This window comes from Scylla paramamosain, chromosome 28 (assembly GCF_035594125.1).
Source record: "Scylla paramamosain isolate STU-SP2022 chromosome 28, ASM3559412v1, whole genome shotgun sequence".
In the NCBI taxonomy this organism is placed as follows: Eukaryota; Metazoa; Arthropoda; class Malacostraca; order Decapoda; family Portunidae; genus Scylla; species Scylla paramamosain.
The window spans coordinates 17,127,251-17,149,750 of NC_087178.1; the positions used below are offsets into that span (position 1 = coordinate 17,127,251).

Below are 22,500 nucleotides of genomic sequence, written 5' to 3' on the forward strand. Positions count from 1 at the left end.
CGTAATGCTAGGAAGGTAAGGTAATGTTAGATTAGGTTGGATTACATTGATTAAGTAAGGTTAGGTTAGGGTAGGTTAGGTTAGGTTAGGTTAGATGAAGTAAGGTGAAACTAAGTTAGGTTAAAATAGCTTGATTTAGATTTGGTTAGGTTAATGTACCTAGGTAAAACTGAAGTGAGCTTTTGTTAGATTAGGTTACTTTTGATAAGGTTAGGTAAGGTAAGGTAATTTATTTAGGTCAGGTTAGGTTAAGATTAGTTTGGATAAGGAAATGTTTTGTTGGTGTGATGATGGAAGTCGAAAAGTAGGAGAAAGAAGAGGAGAAAGAAGAAGAATGGGTGGAGATAAATGGATGGAGTAGGAGGAAGAGGAAGAGGACGAAATAATAGCGATAAGTGGATGGAATAGATCGTAAGTAAGCGTGTCAAGGTTGGAGTAATTGGATGAATAATGACAAATTTCGATTCGTTTCTGCGTCTTTAGCCTTTAGAGATTTTTATTTATTCATAAGCTGTTCGGTTTGGCTCCGTGGCACACTCGTCATTCCCAGGAGAGTCCTGCCGCCTTGGTAACACTGCGTGATTTACGAGCGGCAGTCCGTCACCACATTTCTTGCTTGGGAAAATATGATGAAACCTTGAATTCTCATTTTGTCATATATTCTACGCTTAGACACACACACACACACACACACACACACACACACACACACACACACACACACACACACACACACACACACACACACACACACACACACACACACACACACACACACACACAAACATTCATCGCTATTATCACTTTTTGTTTATTATCGTTAGTGTTGTGATTTAGCTATTTTTACACACACACACACACACACACACACACACACACACACACACACACACACACACACACACACACACACACACACACACACACACACACACACACACACACACCACTAAACACAACATAAAAACAGTGATTTATTACTTGTCTATCCTTCATTTATTGTTTCATTTCATCACCTTTACGATAAAATGAATAACAATTACATTCTTACGTGTGTATTTTACCTCCTGTATCTCATCTTGTTAGTGTGTAGAGACTGCATCACATACACACGTACTCATATAAACAAGGATCTCCTCTCGCGGGAATTGACACGACTGTGGGGGATAATCAGAGGGAGCATTTGAGTATTTTCACGGTGAGTTTTCTTGGAGTGGACGGCAACATGTTTACTGAAGAGGAACGGCGTGCACGGCTGTCTGTCTGTCTGTCTGTCTGTCTGTGGCGAGGCGGAAAGTGGATTGGGGTGTGGCGGCTTGACTGGAGGTGCAAATCCTTTTAGTAGATGAAGTGAATTTGTGGAAGGGGATTGCAAATGTTTTTCAGATTTATTACAACTTCCCCCTCCTCATCAAATAATGGCCCGTTTTGAGAGACGCTTTGCTTCCTCACTGCTTTCCAAGGCCACAGAGGTAATTCGACGGGTTCTCAAGAGTGTTGATGTAGAAAGCTCGTTATTCTCTCATTAGAATCGTAAAAGCATCCTTAAAACCAGTGCAGCTTTCTCCTCTTCGTTCTCTCACCACGACTATTTCCCAAGTCCACTGAGATAATTCGCCGTGTTCTCAAGAGTGTTTCGTCTGTTGATAATGTATAAATCTCGTTATTATCTCACTAGAACCGTAAAAACACCATTAAAAAACCGTGTAACTTCAATGAGAGTCTTGAAAGCAGTCCAGGTGTTTCACAGAAGTATTTCAGAATAGGGTTCAGTACTGTGCAAATGTGCTGAGTCCCCGAGGGGTAAAGTGAATCCCGGGCAGGTGGGCTTCACTGAGCTACCTGTGGATAATTACATGAATGCGAGTCCTGTCCCTCATGAAATATTGCACCTTAATTGTTATCATGATTTATAACCTGAGGCCTTGCGGAATATTTAATAAAGGCGCAGGTAAGGTACAGGTAGAAAGTTAAAATTATATAATTGTTAAGAAATACATTAGGATAACTGAGGGTGGAGGGCGGGCGCGGCGTGGGGCAGGACGCGGTGGGCAGGTAACCCTCACTACCTGTCCTAGGCTGCCGCTGTGCTGTTATGCAAATTAGAAACCTTTTAGAAACCTTTCCTTCCGAACGTTGTGCTTTGAGCGCCACACTCTTGGGATGGATTAAATTTTTCACGAGAGTATTTTTTTTCTCTCTCTCTCTCTCTCTCTCTCTCTCTCTCTCTCTCTCTCTCTCTCTCTCTCTCTCTCTCTCTCTCTCTCTCTCTCTCTCTCTCTCTGGTAGAAGCATACGTTATATTCCTGTGTCCTCTCCTGAATGTGTTGCCTCGTGCTTCAAGTGTGTTAGGTAATTATTGCGTGTTTCTTTACTCGTTTATTTGTTTAAGTTACAATTCCCTGACCGGACGAGAACTGTAATTACGTTTTCAAGTAAGGGCGATCTTGGTTTGGCAGAAAAAAAATAAATAAATAAATCCTTGGGCAGAGTTTTCCAGAATCGCTATTTTCTTTTATTCATTGTTTGGTTTTGTGCATGACTGTGTTGTAATTTTGCTTGTTGTCTTTTATTTTGTGTAGACAGTGAAGCGGTTGTAGTGTGTGTGTGTGTGTGTGTGTGTGTGTGTGTGTGTGTGTGTGTGTGTGTGTGTGTGTGTGTGTGTGTAAGTGATGATCAGAAAAAAATAATACTTTGCGCGAAGAGAAAAAAATAGAAAATCATTTTAGGATTGGCTGTTTTTTTTTTTTCGCTCCTCCTCCTCCTCCTCCTCCTCCTCCTCCTCCTCCTCCTCCTCCTCCTCCTCCTCCTCCTCCTCCTCCTCCTTACTATTATTGATTTACTCTTGTCTCTCCCCTCACACAAACAACAAAATAACACCAGAATAAATTAAGCGTGAAATTTAAATGTGATGGAAAAAGCGATGCCGCCAAAACAGAAATTTACTTTAAAAAACCTGAAAAATTTAACAGTAATAGAAGAAAAAGACAATTCCGGAGCCTTGTTCGAACACACACACACACACACACACACACACACACACACACACACACACACACACACACACACACACACACACACACACACACACACAGAATTTCACCTCTTTCCATTCTCTCTCTCTCTCTCTCTCTCTCTCTCTCTCTCTCTCTCTCTCTCTCTCTCTCTCTCTCTCTCTCTCTCTCTCTCTCGGATAATGCGGTTTTTGCTTTATTTAATGTTTTAATTCCTTACCCGTTTCTTTTTTCTCTTTATTTTTACCTTTTCATATTTCTTAAAATGTAAGAAGAGAAAAGATTAATATAGAGAAAATAGAAGGTTGAAATTTGTACTGCATCTCTTTATTATTATTATTATTATTATTATTATTATTATTATTATTATTATTATTATTATTATTATTATTATTTCCTTGTTTCAGTGGTAGGTGTCTTGTTCACCTGTTGGATTAATTAACGAGTGTGGCTGTGCTGGGCTTTTCTCACCTGGCCAACGCCGATAACACCTGGTGGAATAATTTACTCTCTCTCTCTCTCTCTCTCTCTCTCTCTCTCTCTCTCTCTCTCTCTCTCTCTCTCTCTCTCTCTCTCTCTCTCTCTCTCTCTCTCTCTCTCTCCCCAACCGTCTCGCTCCTTTCCTTTTCAAGTCGCTCGTTCCTCCATTCCCTCCTTCCTTCCTTCCTTTGTTCCTTTTTCTTTATCTGGACTGGCTGGCTTTGTTCTCCTCCCTGATAGGCTTCGCACGATAGGCCGACACTTGTCTTTAATTAAACCTACCTGCCTCACTCACCTGAAGGGCCGGATTTCCAGTAGCGTTGGCGTGGCGTTGTCTTGCTCCCTCACTAAATCATTACCTTTATTAATATTGTTATCAGTAAGTGTTTGTCCTTCACTTCGGAACTCTGTCGGGAAGAAAGGTTTTCCTGAAGTTCCGTTTTGTTGTTGTTCGGTTAGGTCTTCGTCAGGCGGCTCCTGGGAGTGTTGTGGGCGGCAAGTGTTGAGGGACAGTACAGTGTAGCATGTAAACTTTCCATTATGTGCTGGTGTAAGGGTGTAAGAAGATTGAAAGGAGTAGAAAAAGGAAAAGTAAAAGGAGAAGGAGAAGAAGTGTTGGGGGCGGTAAGTGTTAGAGGACAGTTTAGGGCAGTATAAGACTCCCTTTATGTGCATTTGTAACAGCGTAAGAACGTCGAAAAGTGTAGAAAAAGAAACAGTAGTAGAGGGGAATTGTTGAGGCGTAAGCGTTAGAGGACAGTATAGGGCAGTATAAGACTCCCTTTATATGCATTTGTAAGACTGTAAGAATGCCGAAAGCTGTAGAAAAGGGGAAAGTAGAAGGAGTAAGAGAGGTAGAAGTATTTGAGGTTGTAAGCGTTAAAGAACAATGCAGTGTAGTATATAGAATCCCTTGATGTTCATTTGTAAGGGCGTAAGAAGGTTCGAAAAGTAGAAAAAGAGAGAACAGAACAATAAGAAGTAGAAGTGTAGAGGAGTGATAAACCATTAGAAGATACTGTAGACAAATATACACTCTTTGCTTTGGTTAAAAAATGTAGAAACAGAAACAGTAGCAGGAGGAAGAGAGGTAGAAATAGGACAGTAAGTTCTTTAGTGTTGGCTGGGTGTTGTTTTTCATGATCTTTCTCTTTATTTTTTATTATTTTTCTATCCCCTTCACAGTTTCTCCACACTCTCCTCACTAGAAATAAGGAAAGTATCAGAGTGGAGTGTGTGGTTTGGCTGGCTGCTTGTCGTTTTCTACGCTCCTCTCCACTCTTACTTTTCTATGCTCCTCACAGCTTCACCTCCACACCCTCACCTCACACCCTCACCTCAGCATTCCACCCACACTTCCACCTATCACACACACACACACACACACACCACGTTCCTTTCATTCCACTAAGAAAACACTCAACTTGCACAATCGCGCTGTCCTCTTTGCGCTCCTCACGTGTACTTTCCTCGCTTCCCAACTCCTTTTCTTCCTCCAGATTCCGTAACTTTTTTCTTTCCTCTGGTGCCTTTCTTTCCTGGCGAGAGCTGGTAAGGTGCAGGTGAGGGCGGCGTTATATGACAGCCCCGTTGATTGCCTTCGAGTTTCTGGTCTGAGTGTAATTACCATAGCGCGATTAGCTTATTAAATGAGGGACACGGTATGGTTAGTGAGTAGTGATGATTAAGGTAGATTAAGGCTAAGGTTCGTGTGGATTACAGTCCCGTCAGAGGGGGCTTTGCTGAGCTATAAATTCGCGGCGTGAATGGCTTCTTTGACAGGGGGAGATAGCCAGCCAGTAGCAAGGTTAATAGGATCCACTTAGGCGGTGCTACAGGCTGATGGGGCCAGCGACGCACGGGCCACTCATCGACACCTGCGTGAGTTACTGCCGCGCCGACAGGAAGTGAGCGGGGCATTACACCTTCTTGTTGTTTGCTGCCCTGGGCTACTCCCCTCCCCTGGCTCACTCTCTCTCCCCCCTTGGACTTGTGTGTACCTGCGGCGTGGTCGTGTACGTGAGGGCGTGTACACATTCTCCACACACACACACACACACACACACACACACACACACACACACACACACACACACACACACACACACACACACACACACACACACACACACACACAAGCCGAGTCCCTCCCAGACATACAACAAAAGAAAGGGAAAAAGGAAGACTTTCACCGTGTAAACGTGTAGCCATCACAAGGAACACGCCTCTCCCCTAATCTATGGAGAAGCGGGGGAGGGAGAGGAGGGGAAAAAGGGCTCTCTTGACGCACCTTCCAGGACGGTTCCGGAAGAGCATTATAAAAACAAGTAACAGGGTCGGCGAGCACCGCGTTTCCCCGGCTCCCAAACTCCCCGACCAACTCTCCCACCGACTCGCCGCCTCCCTTCCACGCCGATCTTCAGCGCCTCGCCCTCCCGCCGGGACTGTAGGGTCGTGGAAAATGCTAATGTTGTGCTAAGAATGCTGAGAGAAGGAGGCGGCGGTGGAGGAACGAGTATATGGTAGGAAATAGGAAGAGGAGCAAGAGGGGGAGAATGTAGATGGGTTACGTAAACTGCACATTTTTTCCGAGCCTGAAGGGGAAAAATTACAAAGGTAGGGAGTAAATGAAGTGTGCAGGAGGTGGAGCAGGAGGAATATTCGGTGCTCGGACGGACTTGAGGATGTCGTGATGGGGAAAGTTGTGGTGTGTTTGTTCTTCTCTCTCTGTCTTGTGGATGAAGGGAAAGTGGTGTTGTTTCTTCACCTCTCCGAAGCTTTGGGAGTCTGGGGACGGCGGGAGGTTTTTGTCGTTTATGTGTACGTGAGAATATTGTGTGTGTGTGTGTGTGTGTGTGTGTGTGTGTGTGTGTTGTATATATGTATTACTCAGGACCTGAACTCATTTTTTTCTTTCTTATACTTGCCCAGTGTTCCTTTCAGCTAATGTAGTTCACTCATCGTCTCTGTTTTATTTATTTATTTATTTATTTATTTATTTTCATTTTATTTATTTTATATATTTATTTATTTCTATTTTTATTTTTATTTATTTTTTGTTTCGGTTTTTACGTCCAGTCCTTTTAATTTAATGGCATCAAGACGGGGCCTCCCTGTAGTGTGTGTGTGTGTGTGTGTGTGTGTGTGTGTGTGTGTGTGTGTGTGTGCACGTGCCTCGGTGAATGAAAAGCAATACAAGTTTTAGGGCGTGTCTAGTGAACGTCAAGCGAGCAACGATAAACTCAGCAACAGGAATGAGCAGCGCCCCATCCCGCTGCCGAGCAATAAGTGGCGCCTGTAAACATCCCGCGCTCACGATCCTATTTGACTTGTACCCAGCAGACCGCAGCCGTCAGTCAGAGAGTTACGCAAGATTCACGAGTGACACGTTTTTCTTGCGGTTTATACGCAGACCACCACCACTGGTATACGAACACGCACTAATGAACCTAACGAACCGGAAGCGTTAGCAAATATCCGTCTGTGAAGGTAATTGTACGTGAAGGAAGTGGATTGTTTCTCGTTGTTTAGATACGAAGAAACGATCACCGATACACGAAGACGAATTATTATTGAGTCTCACGAACCAGAAACGTAAGCCAATAACAGTTCGCGGAAGTTATCGGCCCGTGAAGAAGACTGAAATTGAAAGTGTAATACAAACAGCTCGTCTTCAAATAATCAAATCAAGGTTGTTTTTCAGACTCAAGATTCAATCACCAAACACTGCTGAGTCTCACACACACACACACACACACACACACACACACACACACACACACACACACACACACTCTCTCTCTCTCCACACCACTTCAATCAATCGCATTTCACATCTTACACTCATCTCCAGCGTAACTAGATATGTCGTTCAATATTTGCTTTATACTCCTACGTACATACTCACCTTTCCTGAGCGTCGTGTATACTTCTTAACTCCGCCCGGACACTCCACCCTTGAAGGACAACACCAGACGGAGCAGGTGGCAGGGAGCGGTGATTGAGTCCAGGTGTGTTGAGTTGGTAAGGGAGCCGCGAGTATCAGTGGCGTTGGTCTACCTGCTACGGGCTTGATGGTGTCCTTATCAGCGCTCCTGAGGCGATGAGGGGCCAGTGTCTCTGTGTAGGGAACGTAAAAGGTGTGCAGACGCCTTCTAGATTACTAATTAGGCAGGTTGATAATGGTAGTGGTTGTGGTGGTGGTGGTGGTGGTGGTGGGGGGAGAGAGAGAGAGAGAGAGAGAGAGAGAGAGAGAACAACACACACATACATAAAAAAAAAAACACACACACACAAACGAACACAAACAAACAAAATAACAAAAACAAGACATCCACACACACACACACACACACACACACACACACAGACAGGCAAAGCTGCAGACTAGACGGGGTCAGTATAAGAAAGAAAAATCGCCACTCCAGAAAGATGATGAAATAAAACGAAGGAGAAAAGAAGGACGCCCAGGGGAAGATGATAAAAAGGGAAACGACTTAAGGAGTTTTCAGACTGGGAACTAAAAATGAAACGAGGTGAATTCTTGTGAGAAAAGACGAAACCTTGTTCTTTTGAGGAGCACATGACAAGCTGTAGTTTTTTTTATTCATCTTTTTAACCTTAGGCAAGACTTTTACGTTTCTCTGACCTTACTTTATGTGTCCTTTTCTGTACGAGCTTCTTCTTTTTCCCTTTCCCTTCCCCGTCTTTTTTTCTTTCTCGGCTTTACTTATTTCATGTGTCCTTTACTTAACAAACCTCTTTTATTTCCCCTTCTCTTCCTCTCATTTCAATTTCCCGGCTTTTCTTCGCGTGTCATTTATTTTACAAACCTCTTCTCTTTCCCTTTCTCTTCCTCCTATCTCTCTTTCTCGGCTTTATTTAATTTACTTGACTTTAGGAATCCCTTTCCCTTGTTTAAATGTTAATCGTGCCTCTAAACTTTAACAGTATAAACAGTTCACCTTTTTTTTCTTTTCTTTTTTTTTCGCCCGTTGCTTTCATTGGTTCGGTAACTTTATAATCCACAACGAGATGATTTGCTGCAGTGACGGTCTCTTATTGTATTGAAGTGCCTGGATTCAATCGCTATCGTGTTTTTAATTAATCCAGTTGATTTCTCAAGACCTGGCAGGCAAGTAGGAATCATAAAAAAGTTATCCGGTTGACGAGTTAAATTATTCGGACGGTTACTCTTGTGAGCAAACTTGATTTTTGACGTGCATCATGTATTATACTCTCTCTCTCTCTCTCTCTCTCTCTCTCTCTCTCTCTCTCTCTCTCTCTCTCTCTCTCTCTCTCTCTCTCTCTCTCTCTCTCCCACAAGGTAGAATAGAAGGACGGAAGGCATCAGAAGCGCCTCAACTTATCCATACGAGAAAGTCGAGCTCTCAAATCAGGTGCTTAATTGAGAAAGGTATCTTAAGGTTTAGGAGGCGATAAGGTACAGGTTTTAAGGACGAACGGCAAAGGTGTGTCTCCCATACTCGTATATAGTTTTTCTCTCAAATGGGAAGGAAACGAAGTGGTCGAGACGAGAGAAAGAGAAAGAGGGAGGGGGCGGAGTGGCAACAATTGTCAAGGTTGTTCAGATTTAATGTGCTACGGGAAAGTTGCTGAGGTGGCGGGTAGTTAGTGGACCCTCGTGCGCTGCCAGTTACGCCCGGGAAGCCTTGAAACGACCCTGGATGAGTTACGGAAATTGCTAGATTAAAATGGGTTCCGGCAGTGGGTCAGCGGTGGGCCTTTGAGAGCAGAGCAGCCAGGCGCAGTGGGTTATGGACCGTGGGTGTGCGGGCCGCGAGACAACTTGGACACTGCGGTAGAAGGAGGATTATTTGATTATTATCTTTTTACCTTCACCTTCAGGACCGTATTCTAAAACACTTCCTCGCCGAACCTCCGCTACTTTCAAAAGGCTCTAGTTGAAATGGCACGTATTTTTAAGGGTTTTTTAGTGGGTGTAGTGACATATTAGCAAGATTTTTGTATTATTAACAGGGGAAACACGTCTGGTCTTTGAAATTAGTCGTGGTGAGAAAGCAAAGTGTTTCTGAATGCGAGCCTTTCTGTCCTACGTCTCTTGATTCAGATTAGACAGTGTTGCTTATCACATACTTGTCCTCGTGTTGATCAACGGGTCTTTTGCTGTTTGTCCTTTCCCTCTTCTTTTATGTTCTACTACTACTATTACTACTACTACTACTACTACTACTACTACTACTACTACTACTACTACTACTACTACTACTACTACTACTACTACTACTACTACTACTACCACTACTACCACCACCACCACTACTACCACCACTACTACTACCACCACCACTACTACTACTACTACTACTACTACTACTACTACTACTACTACTACTACTACTACTACTACTATTAGAACTACTACTACTTTAAAGGCACTAGAATATAATATTACGACAATGAAAATGGCAGAAAGAATATTTGCGAAGAGGTAAAGCAGAGAGAGAGAGAGAGAGAGAGAGAGAGAGAGAGAGAGAGAGAGAGAAAGAGACCAGACCGAGGAATAATTAATTCTCATCCCGACGTTCCTCACACACCGGCACACGTACACACCCACACACGTACACATTTACATACGTACACACCAAGCCAAGCGTACACAAACATAGATATACACAATATGGCTACACACACACACACACACACACACACACACACACACACACACACACACACACACACACACACACACACACACACACACACACACACACACACACACACACACACACGACCGTAAGTCTTCCCGTTAAGGCAGTTTCTTAATTGATTCTTCTTTTTTTCAGGCAGATTAAAGAGGCCACAAGTTTCACAATACAGTCTTAAATCCTTCCCGCCAGTCTGCCACTTTTCATGGGCATAAAATTGGCACATCACAAAGGCCTCAGCTGCGCAATGTACGGAGAGATTCAGCGATTTATTACGTAGATAAGAAAGTTTAGGTCATTCGTTAAACTTTCTCAATCTTTCAGTTCCTTATCTCAAGTATGGAAGTTACTTGGGGGGGGGAGGGTGAGGGGAGATATGGCAGAGAGGGAGGGAGAGGAGTGGTGATGGTGAGAGTGGGAGGAGCTGGAACTCAAGAGGGAGAGGTTTATGAGGTGCTTAAGCAGGGAAAAAACGACCACAAAAACTGGGAAATTATGAGAAAAACTCTTGAAATATGTGTGCTCTTCACGCTTATTCTCTTTCCTTCATTATATCCTTCCACTTCCCTTCCTCTCATTCCATAGGACGTGTCGAACTTCCATCCTCCTCTTCTTATTCCTCTTCTTCCTTCTGCGTCTTGTTCTTTTTTTTCCATTTTTTCCTCATTTTCCTCGCGGCCCTCACAGAGCACCTCGCCAGTCATTTTCTTTCCTTCATATTCCACGTTCTCTTCTTCAAATTATTTCCTAACTGTGTAATAATCCTAGAATGTCTTCCTCCTCTTCTTGATATTCTGCGATTTTTCTGCCTCCACATTCTTTCGTCCCCTCGCCTCCGCCGCCTCCGTGTTTCCTCATTACATAATTCTTTCTCTTAATCCCCCAGACGCTTCCTTCTTAATTTCTTTCACTTTTTATCTCCATTTTTTAGCGTGTTTTCCGTCCTCGTCCAGCAGTGTTTTCCGCCCCTCTTCCTCTCCGCTGTCCCATCCCTCCTCGTTTTATTTCTTATCTTCCCCTCTAGTCAAGGAACCTGATACTTGGCGATCTAGAGATACCTGGCCTGAGCAGCGAAACGAAGCTCCCAACACCTTTCCCGTGCAGGTGTGGCTAAGAGAGGGACTCGCCTGTCTACCCCCACGCCTTTACCTCCTAAGTTGTGCTCGTCTGTGTCTTAACTTAGTGTCTTTTCCCTTACCCTTGACGTGGAATGCTAATTGAAGTATATATTCCCTATGAGCCGTAAGAAAGATGGAGTTCCGAAAGGCTGGAGTCCTTCTTGTATTTATTTCGTGGAGTGACAAGAGACTTATGGAATCCCGGATCGTGTTAGGAGTGGAGATCTCAGTGAAGTATTAATTTTGTGATGCCACGAGAAAGTTATTGAATCCTAGACAGTGGAGAGACTGGAATATTTACTGAAGTATTCATTTTCCGGGATCGCGGGAAATATATTCAATTCTGTACCGTGTAAAGATGTAAATCTGAATATTGTATTGTGATAAGTTCGTGGAATGTGTCTACGCAAGAAGAGGAAAGCTGTGTGGAGGATATTATATTGCGCATCATTGCCACTGTGATGTATTAGTGTAAACAGTCTGTGTTGATGTGTAGGGTAAGAGGAATAAAAATCTTACGTAATCTATTATCCCTTTCACTGTCAATCAGTCTTTCCCTTAATCATCTATAAATTTTAAAAGACTTGTTTTTATACTAGTCTTTTGAAAATGTCCTTCGCTACCTCTCAAAGATTACATTAACTTCATAGTGTTTCCCTCTTCATGTCCATCCAAACAATTTATTACAGTATCTCAGTGCTAACATAAGACGTCCATAGCAATAAAAGGGTTAACACATTCAAAACCATCTGAGATTTGACAAATGAGAGAGTAATTTCACAACTAACAACTCGTCAGATCACCTCTTGAATTAGTGATTCTGAGAGCACACATTAGCCCGCCGGTCCTCGCTGTGGTTGTGTACTTATCGAATTAAATATGAGGCTTATGACTTTATGCCCACCCTGTACTTCATTAACAAAGCACCGCACGAATTATGTTTCCATAAAATTCACTGACTCATTAATAAAAAGAAAACACTCGTGGGCCGCAGGCATTTCCAGGAATGATAATTTCAAGTGAGGGGAGAAAAAGAGGTAAATGAAAGAACAGGAAGAAGAAATAATTAAAAAATATATAAAAAAAACTCGTAGAACTACAAAATTTATAACTGTAATAATTCGTAGAGTGAGGAGAGAGAAGAGCTGAAAAAACAACTCTCGGTGTTTGTTGAGAAACCGAGTGGCTCCGCAATTATGTGTGGGACGCTGAGCCGCAAGATAGCGAGTTCGACCCCTGCACGCAGCTGCCTTGGCCTGAGTAACGCCTCCTTAAACCCACACCATCACCATCACCGTCACCATCACCGTCACTTGATTTACACACCGCCATGTGAACTGGCTCTCTAGTGCATATTATTACAGGTGACTTGGTTTACACTAGTTTTTTACACGAATATTGTTTAACACGACAGGAAATATATTAGATTTAACTGAATTTACTCCACTCATCAAAAGAAAAAAAAAAGAAAAAAAGGTATCTAATTATAAAACTATATTCTGAAACATTCCTGCGATGAATCTCCACTACTTTGAAAAGACTAGTTGAAAATACACGGGTTTTTAAGGATATTTTTACCATTTTAGTGGCAAATTAACAAAACTTCCACATCATTAACAGGAGAAACAGTTTTTGAAAACAGTTGCGGAGAAAGAACAAAGCCTTTCAGAATACCGGCTGGAGTGTGATGCTGGATGGTGTCTGGCGCGGCTACCTGGGTTCTGATTGCCAGGTGAACTCACTCAAGCACCTGTATTCATTAGCCTACACATGCACCTGTCCCCTGCACGTGTAGCGCCCTCGGTGGGAGTGAAATTAACCAGTGTTTTATGGTAAACTTGTAACCTGCTGTGTGTTCGTGTGTCTGTTTGCGTGGATTTATTCGATTTCCATTTGTGTTTTACTTTGAATGCACACACACACACACACACACACACACACACACACACACACACACACACACACACACACACACACACACACACACACACACACACACACACACACACACACACACACACTACATAGCTGCATATTTTCACATCAAAATTATTAAGAATTCTAGTTTTTATTCTCTGGATTTTTACACATTACATATTTTTCATTTCATTTGGTCGCTTTTCTTTTGCTTTTTTATGTTGGAAGTTTAATATTGAGAGAGAGAGAGAGAGAGAGAGAGAGAGAGAGAGAGAGAGAGAGAGAGAGAGAGAGAGAGAGAGAGAGAGAGAGAGAGAGAGAGAGAGAGAGACGGAAAAGTGCAAGAAATGAGGGAATGTTAATGCCGCTGGATTTTTTGTGAAGTCTTTACGTGAGAAACTGAGACCGACAAAGGAATGAAGGAATAAATGAACGCTTCAGATACCACGAAAAAAAAAAAAAAACAGGAACACACACACACACACACACACACACACACACACACACACACACACACACCTCACCAAAAATAAACACAACAAAACCTGAGACGGAAATATGAGAAAAACAAAGCCACGTGACACTCCCTCTCCCTCTCTCACTCCGGGAGAGGGAGAGGGATGGTTGGGGGAGATGGAAGGAAGGTAATGGCGCGCGACAGACCCTTGACCTCCCCCCCTGGACGTCACCCCTCCACAATGGCACTAATCACCCCCCGCCCCTCCCTCAGGCTTCTATAGGTGTCGGGACCCGTGATACCAGCCAATCAGCGTGCAGATATCCCTCTAAACAGCCAATAGGAGACGCTGTTGTAATGCGTAAGAGTCTTGTTTATGGAGGTTTTTATCGTGGTTGTATCGGACATCGTTAGCGTCTGGTACGGGAGATTTCCATGTTATTACGTATTGTGCGATGGATAGGTGGGTGGGTTGATCGCTAACGTGTGTTCTCTCTCTCTCTCTCTCTCTCTCTCTCTCTCTCTCTCTCTCTCTCTCTCTCTCTCTCTCTCTCTCTCTCTCTCTCTCTCTCTCTCTCTCTCTCACCCTTCGCCCACCCACCAAGCCACCTTTCTCCTTTCTCTCCCTCGTGTCCTTCTCCCTCGTCACCTCCCTTTTCTCTCCCTTCCGTTCCTCCCTCCCTGCCTCCCTCCCCACACCTCTCCTGTCCCTTCCTTCCTGTCCAATACTCCCCCTTCATCCATTCATCCTCCTTTATCAACACTATGCACCTCTTATCTCCTTCCCCATTCCCTTTCGCCTCCTCTCCCTTCCTCCTCCTCTTCCTCCCGTTCCATCTCGATGCTCTCCTTCCTTCCTCCACGTTTAAGATACGGAAGAATCTCGAAATATTTCAAAGGGAATTTGCATATGTTCACGTAGATTGATATCGCTGTGGCTCGCGGGCGTTAAAGTCTCTGCATGAGTATGATAATGCGTTAAAAATCATAAGGTACGGACGGAGAAAATGTCCAAGCAGTGATAGTGATGAGTTTGTACCATATTCTGAAACACTGCGCCGCGTCTCTACTACTTTCCAAAGGCTCTTGTTGAAGCTACGTGGGTTTTTAATGGTGTTTTTTTTACATGGTTCTAATGGCAGATTAACACGATTTCTACATTACTAACAGGAGAAACAGTCGTGTGAACCTGGCGTATCATCTCTTTAGTCTTTAAAATTAGTCTTGGTGAAAGAGTAAAAGCGTTTCTGAATACGGAGTTTCTTAATGGGAAAATGTTAGCGAGAATGCCTTGCGCAGTGCCGTTCTTCAGCTGTCTAGTGGGCCGCCAGTCTCCTCTCCCAATCCCCTTATTCATGTCTCATCCGCACGTCTCCCCTCGTGTGTTGGATTCATTCTGCTATTTACATTTTAATTTGCTGCCCGAATAAATCCTTCTCGCCTCGATCGTACCCTCGTAGCAGTACAGCGGCGGGTCGAGTTATCGCGCACACGTTGTAAATACTCCCGCCACATGGTGTTTCGTATGCAAATGAGATCCTCCGCCAAAAAAACTAGTTCCCCTCGTGCACTATTTTTGTCCGTGATCGCAGGCGGCTCCGAGACGGTTCAAAATATTAGTTTAAGACGCTATGTATTTTTGGGAGGGTTTGACTCATCATCCTGACCCCACCTGTGGATTATTAATACCTGGCGGGCCTTATTGGGGGAAAAGGTGCGGGCAGGTTAAGTTTGCATGGTCATTTCTTAAATCCTCGTTGCCATTCGGAGATTTCTGCGAAACTTGCGGTTATCGATCTTCGTTTTCCAGAACCACATTTCATTGAGGAGAGAGAGAGAGAGAGAGAGAGAGAGAGAGAGAGAGAGAGAGAGAGAGAGAGAGAGAGAGAGAGAGAGAGAGAGAGTACACCACCTGCAATGTAAGATTTAATTGTAATTTGGTTCATCGTAGAAAATCTTGATGCCGGGGTTTATTTTTCTGTTCCCACCTGAGAAATAAAGCTTGATCCGTGGACTGGTTTGCCGCAGCACGGATCCTGTGTGTGTGTGTGTGTGTGTGTGTGTGTGTGTGTGTGTGTGTGTGTGTGTGTGTGTGTGTGTGTGTGTGTGTGTGTGTGTGTGTGTGTGAGATGGACTCAGCGCTCTGGTGAAAGATTCCTAAATGAGTGTGTTGTACAGCCACTCACCGAATCCCCTTTTGAGGCACGAGACCATTCTAAGCTTCATAAGTCTTGGAAGCCTCAACGCCAGACTGACATGAAAATAAGCTAACTGAAAGCTTCATGACCTGACCTACTGAGGCGCTGACTGACTGGTTATATTTACTTGGATTTACTAACAGACAAGCCCGTTGATCAACTGACTAACTGCGGAGTTGACAAGACGCTGGACTGAGTAACTGACAGCCCGGATAACTAACCCGCTGGCTGGCTGGGCGGGGGTGACTGACGCCTAGTGAGGTTGATTCATAATTAATGTGGCCGCTGTTGTTAACGAGACGTGGCAGGGCGCGCCGAGCATGCCACGGCGCTGCGTCCTGCGGCGGCCTCTCCTCCTCCAGTTAACAACAGACTCAGACGCAGTGACACTTGGAGGAAGTCACAGGGAGAATGGGCACCTGTTCGGCCTCTCAAGTAAACAAAGCCACCCTGAACAACGCCCATAGAACACACCAGCCAGGCGCGGCGCAAACCAAACAAACAAACAGGCTGGCAGGACCCGGCCCGCCGCACCGCCACGCACCACCACCCCACCACCATACATCACCACTGCACCGCTATGCACCACCACCAAGCCACCACGCACCACCACTGGACCATCATGCCGCCACGCACCGCCGCCGCGCCGCCACGCACCGGGAAAGATGGTGCAGTTATTCTTTTTTTCATGGTCGTGAACTAATTGTTCATAAAATCACGTTTGACTTACGAGACAAGCTCACGCGAGTCAGATGTGGGCGCGGGTCGGCGAGAGCAGGTGTGGGAGAGTGCGGTAGGTGTGGGAGATTCATATGCAGCGCCCGACACTATAGTAATCTTGAGCGTGCTGCTAATAAAATAAATTAATAATGTTGCATTATATTTACATTGGTAAGCTGATCAGATTGAACTAACGAGATGATGGCCTCCCGCGATACCACTGACTAGCGCCCGCTCTGCTTGCTTGTAAATAACACTCCTCATTACTAATTATTGTATAGTTATCCATCTTGTTTCTAAAAATGTTCTTTGGTAGTTTTGTAATGAGAACAACTCAGAGTGCACCAAAATGTTTTTTTTTTTTTTTCTAATTTTCTGACAAATATTATATGAAATTTCAAAAATGAATCAGCGACGCAATTAGAAAAAAGAAATCGCCTTTTTCCCCGCAAGTCCCTGAGGTGTTGCTGTGACCCGCTGCAAAAAGTATCGCGGAGCTGCCTGGCCATATAAGGAATACATATTATGTGATGCCCTTTACTGGCGGCGTGGTGAGTGGCAACAGCACAGACGAGCTGCGAAATTAGGAGAGAAAAATTATTAGTTGCGCAGGTGAGGGCACGTTCCCGTAAATTTCCTCGTCAAAATTACCACCTTATTGAGGAAGAGGAAGAGGAGGAGGAAGAGGACGCCCCGAAGCCCCGAGGCGGTGGGTGTGGAAGATAAATAACTCATGATAACATTGAGCCAAAGACGTCAAGGAGGGGAACCTATAAACAGTTTACTTCGAAGTCAAACCTGTCTGGAGTGGGAGGCTGCGACGTCTCAGGCAAAGGAATGTAGTACCAAGGCCTGTCGTGCGCGCCCTCACATGAATCCCACCCGACTCCGCACCCCGAGCCGCGCGACGCTGTCTAGCTTCCCCTCTGCGTGTCGTCGTCTTACAGCATTGCTCGCGTTGAATTTGGCAAGTATCAGAGTCGTCTATCTGGGGAATGTGACTTAGGAGCGCCGCCGCTGGGCCTAACAGGGTGTAGTTGCCTCTCGTGCCCTTAGTTTGCCCGCTGCGTGTCTAGGGCCTCCCACGTGGGCCGTCCCCTCCTGCTGCTCTCGCCCAGCACTCCGCCACACTCCCCAGCATTGCTAAGCAGGTGAAGGCAGTGTGAAGGTGCTGGTGGCGGCCCACACGGGAGCCTTAAGCTGACCGCACCTTCTCGTTTTAATCCCCACAGCTTGTAAACTTGCAGCAATTACACACAGCCAGCCGCGCGCACACACACACACACACACACACACACACACACACACACACACACACACACACACACACACACACACACACACACACACACACGTTCTAAAGGAAGATAGTCGAAAAAAAAAAAAACGTTTTACTGCCGCCCCAAGAAAGAAGAGGTGTCGTAAACGAAATATATATACGGAAAGGCTATTCATTAATACCTCGACGGAAGGAAAATGTAAAGGCGGCTTCGCGTCGAGAGGGAGGCGGCTGTCGGGGATCAACGTGTGTGTCAGGGAGTAGCGGCGACTTCACTCCTCCTCCCTTGCTCTTCCTACCCCCAGTGAGGCTCTCTATGTGTCTCCCACGCGAGCAGCGAAGCCTAGGAGGGCGCGTCCGGGTCGGGGAGTTGTTTTTGCCGCGAGTGAGTTGGGTGGCCGCCCACTGACGGTGACTTAGTTATGATCATGCGCGATTTTGTTGTGTGGCGGCGCCCCGCAGGTGTGTTGGCCCGGTATGGGTTATTGCATTGTGTGTTGTGCACCTCGTATGTTTCTCGATAAGCGGGTGATTTGCGGCGTGTATAAAGGTAAATATTTCAACTAGCGCTCCGATAATTGTATTTAGCATGGTGTGTTTTCTGTATCAGCAAGTACGTAACGTTTAGTATCTATTGTTCAGAGAGAGAGAGAGAGAGAGAGAGAGAGAGAGAGAGAGAGGCTTGTCTCATTCACTTGTCTCCTTCATTCACAAAGTTGATCTGACCGCGCTGTACAAGTATGCTAAGCAGTGCCGCGCCACGCCCCGCACGCCCACGCGAGGCCCTGACCAAGCGACAGGAAGGGCGGGAGTAAACTGAGCACGAGAAGAATTTGAGAGATGGACGTAACATGATCGACTTTGTTCGTTTGAGGCGATGGTGTGGGCGCCGGGTGGGAGGGAGGAAGAGCGGCGAGGCAGGTGTGCTGACAGGTAAACAGTGAGAGTGGAGAGGCAAGGAGTGGCCGGAAAGGATGGACAAATATATGAATGTGTACAAGGTGATCGTGACAGGTGGATGTACGAGTTGTCCCAAAAATGTATTGATGGACGAATATATGAATGGGACAAAATGGACGGAGTGATGGAGGGTTGAGTAAAATAGAGAAAAATATAAGCAAACTTTCAGAAACAGGAACATTTACATAAAGAAATGCCATCGTACTGTCTGTCGCGGGATATTATTGAAATAAATGACGTAGTAACGAAATCGTATTAGAGAACAAAGGGGCGGGATACCATACAAAATAATATTGGATTATCCTTTTCCGTCCTTTTTTTTTTCCTTCTTCCCTCTTTCCTTTTCGCCATTCTCTTTCCTTTATTTCCCCCTTCCTTCATTCATTCATTCCTCTATAATTCCCTCATCCCCTCCATCTCCCTTCCTATCTCATTCCCCTCCTCATCCAGTGGCTAAGTACTTTCCTTATCTCACTCCCTTTTCTTCAACTCCTTTATACCTTTCCTCCTTCCTTGCACGATTACATTTTCCTAACTCCTTCATCCCTTGCCATTCTTTTTTTAACTTCTCACTAATATCCCTTCCATTTTCCTTTTCCTCATACGTCAAACACTCCCTAACCAATCTTCTCTTTCTTGCAGGCAACTTCACGACAACAAGCTGCACACGATCGAGCAGGGAGCGTTCCAGGACCTGCACAAACTGGAGAGACTGTGAGTACCGCCTGCTGCTGTGTTGACGCTTCGGGGAGAAAGGGAGGAGTGGGGAAGGCTGCGATAAGTGACGGACAGAGGGTGGAGGGATGCTTGGGCTGACTGATGGAAGGGAAGGAGTAAATGGCACGGTTAATGGTGAGCTGGAGGAGATAGAAGATACCAGAGGGACAAGAGAGGGATGGAGACGGTGACGGTGAGAATGTACGAGTAAATGGGAAGGGTAATGGAATTTAGGAGGAGGGAATAATGCTGTTTGGCCGGGTGAAGAAATACAATAAAGTACATGGAGGGTGTTGCGATGTCGCCCGAACACTAAATGGACTGGAATGTTCCCTGGTAGCCTTAATGCGATTTTTTTTATTTTTTTTATTTGTGTGTGTGTTGAAGAATTTGTTTTGTTACTCTGTTTACTCGTAGATTAAGTTTTGTTAGTCTGTTTACACGCATGTTTAATTTTGTCACTCTTTTTATATGTATATTTAGTTTTGTTACTTTGTTTACTCGTATATTTTGTCTTGTTACTCAGTTAACGCGTAGATTTAATTTTGTCACCGGTTACACGTATTTTTATTTTTGTCACTCTGTTTACACTTTCCCCCCAGCGAGTCCTTGCACACTTTACTATTACTGTCGCTTCCTTCAGACGGGAAGCAGTGGCCAGGGTCGTCAGGGTCGCGACTCCTATATGTTGAGTCTTCTACGTTGACTTTTTTGTGGGGATTGGACAAGAGAGGGCCAAAGGTAGACTGTTCTAAGACTGGGAGCTGGATAATAGAGGCCCCAGGTGGGTGTTTGGTGCGCTGGAAACAAAGGCCCACAGACTTTTCTATCGTTGGGGGCTGGATGGCAGAGGCTCAGAGGTAGAGTTCATTGATGGAGACTGGACAGCAGAGGCCTGAGGGAGTCTGCTAATGGAACTGGTTGTTTTATGAGAGAGACAGCAAAAATTAAATGAAATAAATATATAGAAATGAACTCATAAATATATGTAAGTAATTCAGTATAAAATTAATAGATAGATTGAAATAGAAAAAATATATACATATGTGAAACACAGGATATCTCAACCCATTCCACTTCCCTCAATGAATTTGTAAAGATTGGGGGTGAGGATGCAAAGAAACTGAAGAGAATGTAATCATGAAAATGTTTTAAAGGGAACTAGTTGAAGAAAAACTAGAGGGAAAAAAAAAGAACTCTCAATCAACTCACCTTCCCTCGCTGTCCTGTAAAGATCGAAGACAGAGAAATTGAAGATAAGGTTAATTTCCATATGTTAATCAGTCTTGCGCTCCTCCTCACGTCACATTAGTTAACTTTTTACCGTCCCTTCAGACTTGATCTATTTGACCCTCGCCTTGTGTGGGACCATATTCTGAAACACATCTGGCTGCATCTCCACTACTTTCAAGCTCTAGATGAAGATACACTGGTTTTTAAGGATATTTTTGTTGTTTTGGTGACATTAATAAGATTTCTACATTATCAAGAGGAAAAACGCACTTGAAAACTCTGCAAATCATGTATGTAGCCTTTGAAAATAGCCGTGGTGAGAGAGCAAAGCGTTTTTTAATACTGGCCGTGGTGCAATGGACGTCAGTGTGTTGCCACGCCTTCACTCACTTCCACTCTGCACTCCATCAACCTCAAACTGACGCGTCCCTTATCTGAAGTGCACCTTTACCTATTCCCCCATTTACGCTTATCTCCTTGTATCTTTCTATTACTTACCTCGCTTCACGGGTTCAGATTCCTTGGATTGCACGCTTTAAGGGATCCAGGGATGAGTAAAGGGCTCGAGGCGTGTGGAGGTGGTCAGGAAGGGAGCGTGAGGAGGGCGGGGCGGCAAGGGACGTTCAGGGTGATGTTCAGGAAGGCGATTCAAGTCTTTCCTCTTCATTTACTTCCCTGAGGTCTGGTTTCTCGTCAGGTACACCTCAGGGCCTCCAGGTCACCCCGAAAGGGAGAGAGCGTTATCAAGAGAAGGTCCCTGTGCTCCTTACTTGGCCATGGGAGACGAAAAGACCTCTCCGCCCCCTCATCTCACTCTCTCTCCCTCTTCTCTACCCACAGGAAGACAAATGCATCGTCTTCATATAATTAACAAGCATATTCTTTTACGTTCAGTCTCTCCATTTTGTTACGTCAGTTTTATTCAATGTGCATAGAGCAATGAGGCTTGTGAGGGATGAGGCGAGATGCTGATTAGAAGATACGGAGATGAAGATGCACATTGCAGGTACACGCATAGATAATTGTCAGGTGCAGGTAGCGGGGTTTATTATATACCGGATCTGTGCGTGTTGTGTTGGTCCGGGGATTAGATTCAGATTAACCGATACGGAAATTGAGATACGCGTGGTACATACGAGGATAATTTTCAGATAGTTTACAGGTAGCTGGTCTCTACTGCATGCTGGGACTGAGGTGGTGGTGGTGGTGGTGGTGGTAGTGCTGGAGGGACGAAGCAATCCTCCCATCCTCCCAGCTTTCCAAGAAGTGCCAAGGACCGCTGTGTGTCTGGAATTACAAGATGTCTGGGGGGAAATGCATTACGCAGCGTACGGAGAAAAATACATTGGCATCATACCGAGAAAAATACATAATACAGCATACAAAATATATATATTACACAGCATATAGAAAAATATACTAGGTAGCTCAAGGAGAAATACTCTATACATACTGAGAAGAAAATACATCAGGTAGTATACAGAAAATATGATACATTAATCACCTCACACCTGTCAACGTAATGTCTGGAATAACTGTACAAAAAAAAAGTAATTATTTGTATTTCTTTATAACTAAATAGATTACACGATTACATCAACATTTTTTTCTAGATTACCAATAAAAATTCTCGTAAAAAAAAAAAAAAATGGGAAATTCATCTTCATTTCCCGCCATCTTTGTTTTCTCACGCCCATCGTAACTTTTATTCCCTTGTC

The 22,500-nt window shown here is 44.5% G+C and overlaps 1 protein-coding gene across 1 annotated transcript in view; it reads left to right on the forward strand.

Moving 5' to 3' along the window:
• The window catches only part of LOC135115091 (protein slit-like), a gene marked incomplete at its 5' end in the record, with an annotated part of 139,437 nt that overhangs the window by 56,258 nt on the left and 60,679 nt on the right, over positions 1–22,500 (forward strand). The window contains one exon of the mRNA XM_064031583.1: positions 19,475–19,546. Coding sequence (XP_063887653.1) covers positions 19,475–19,546 — 72 coding nt within the window. The remainder of the gene's footprint in view (positions 1–19,474; positions 19,547–22,500) is intronic.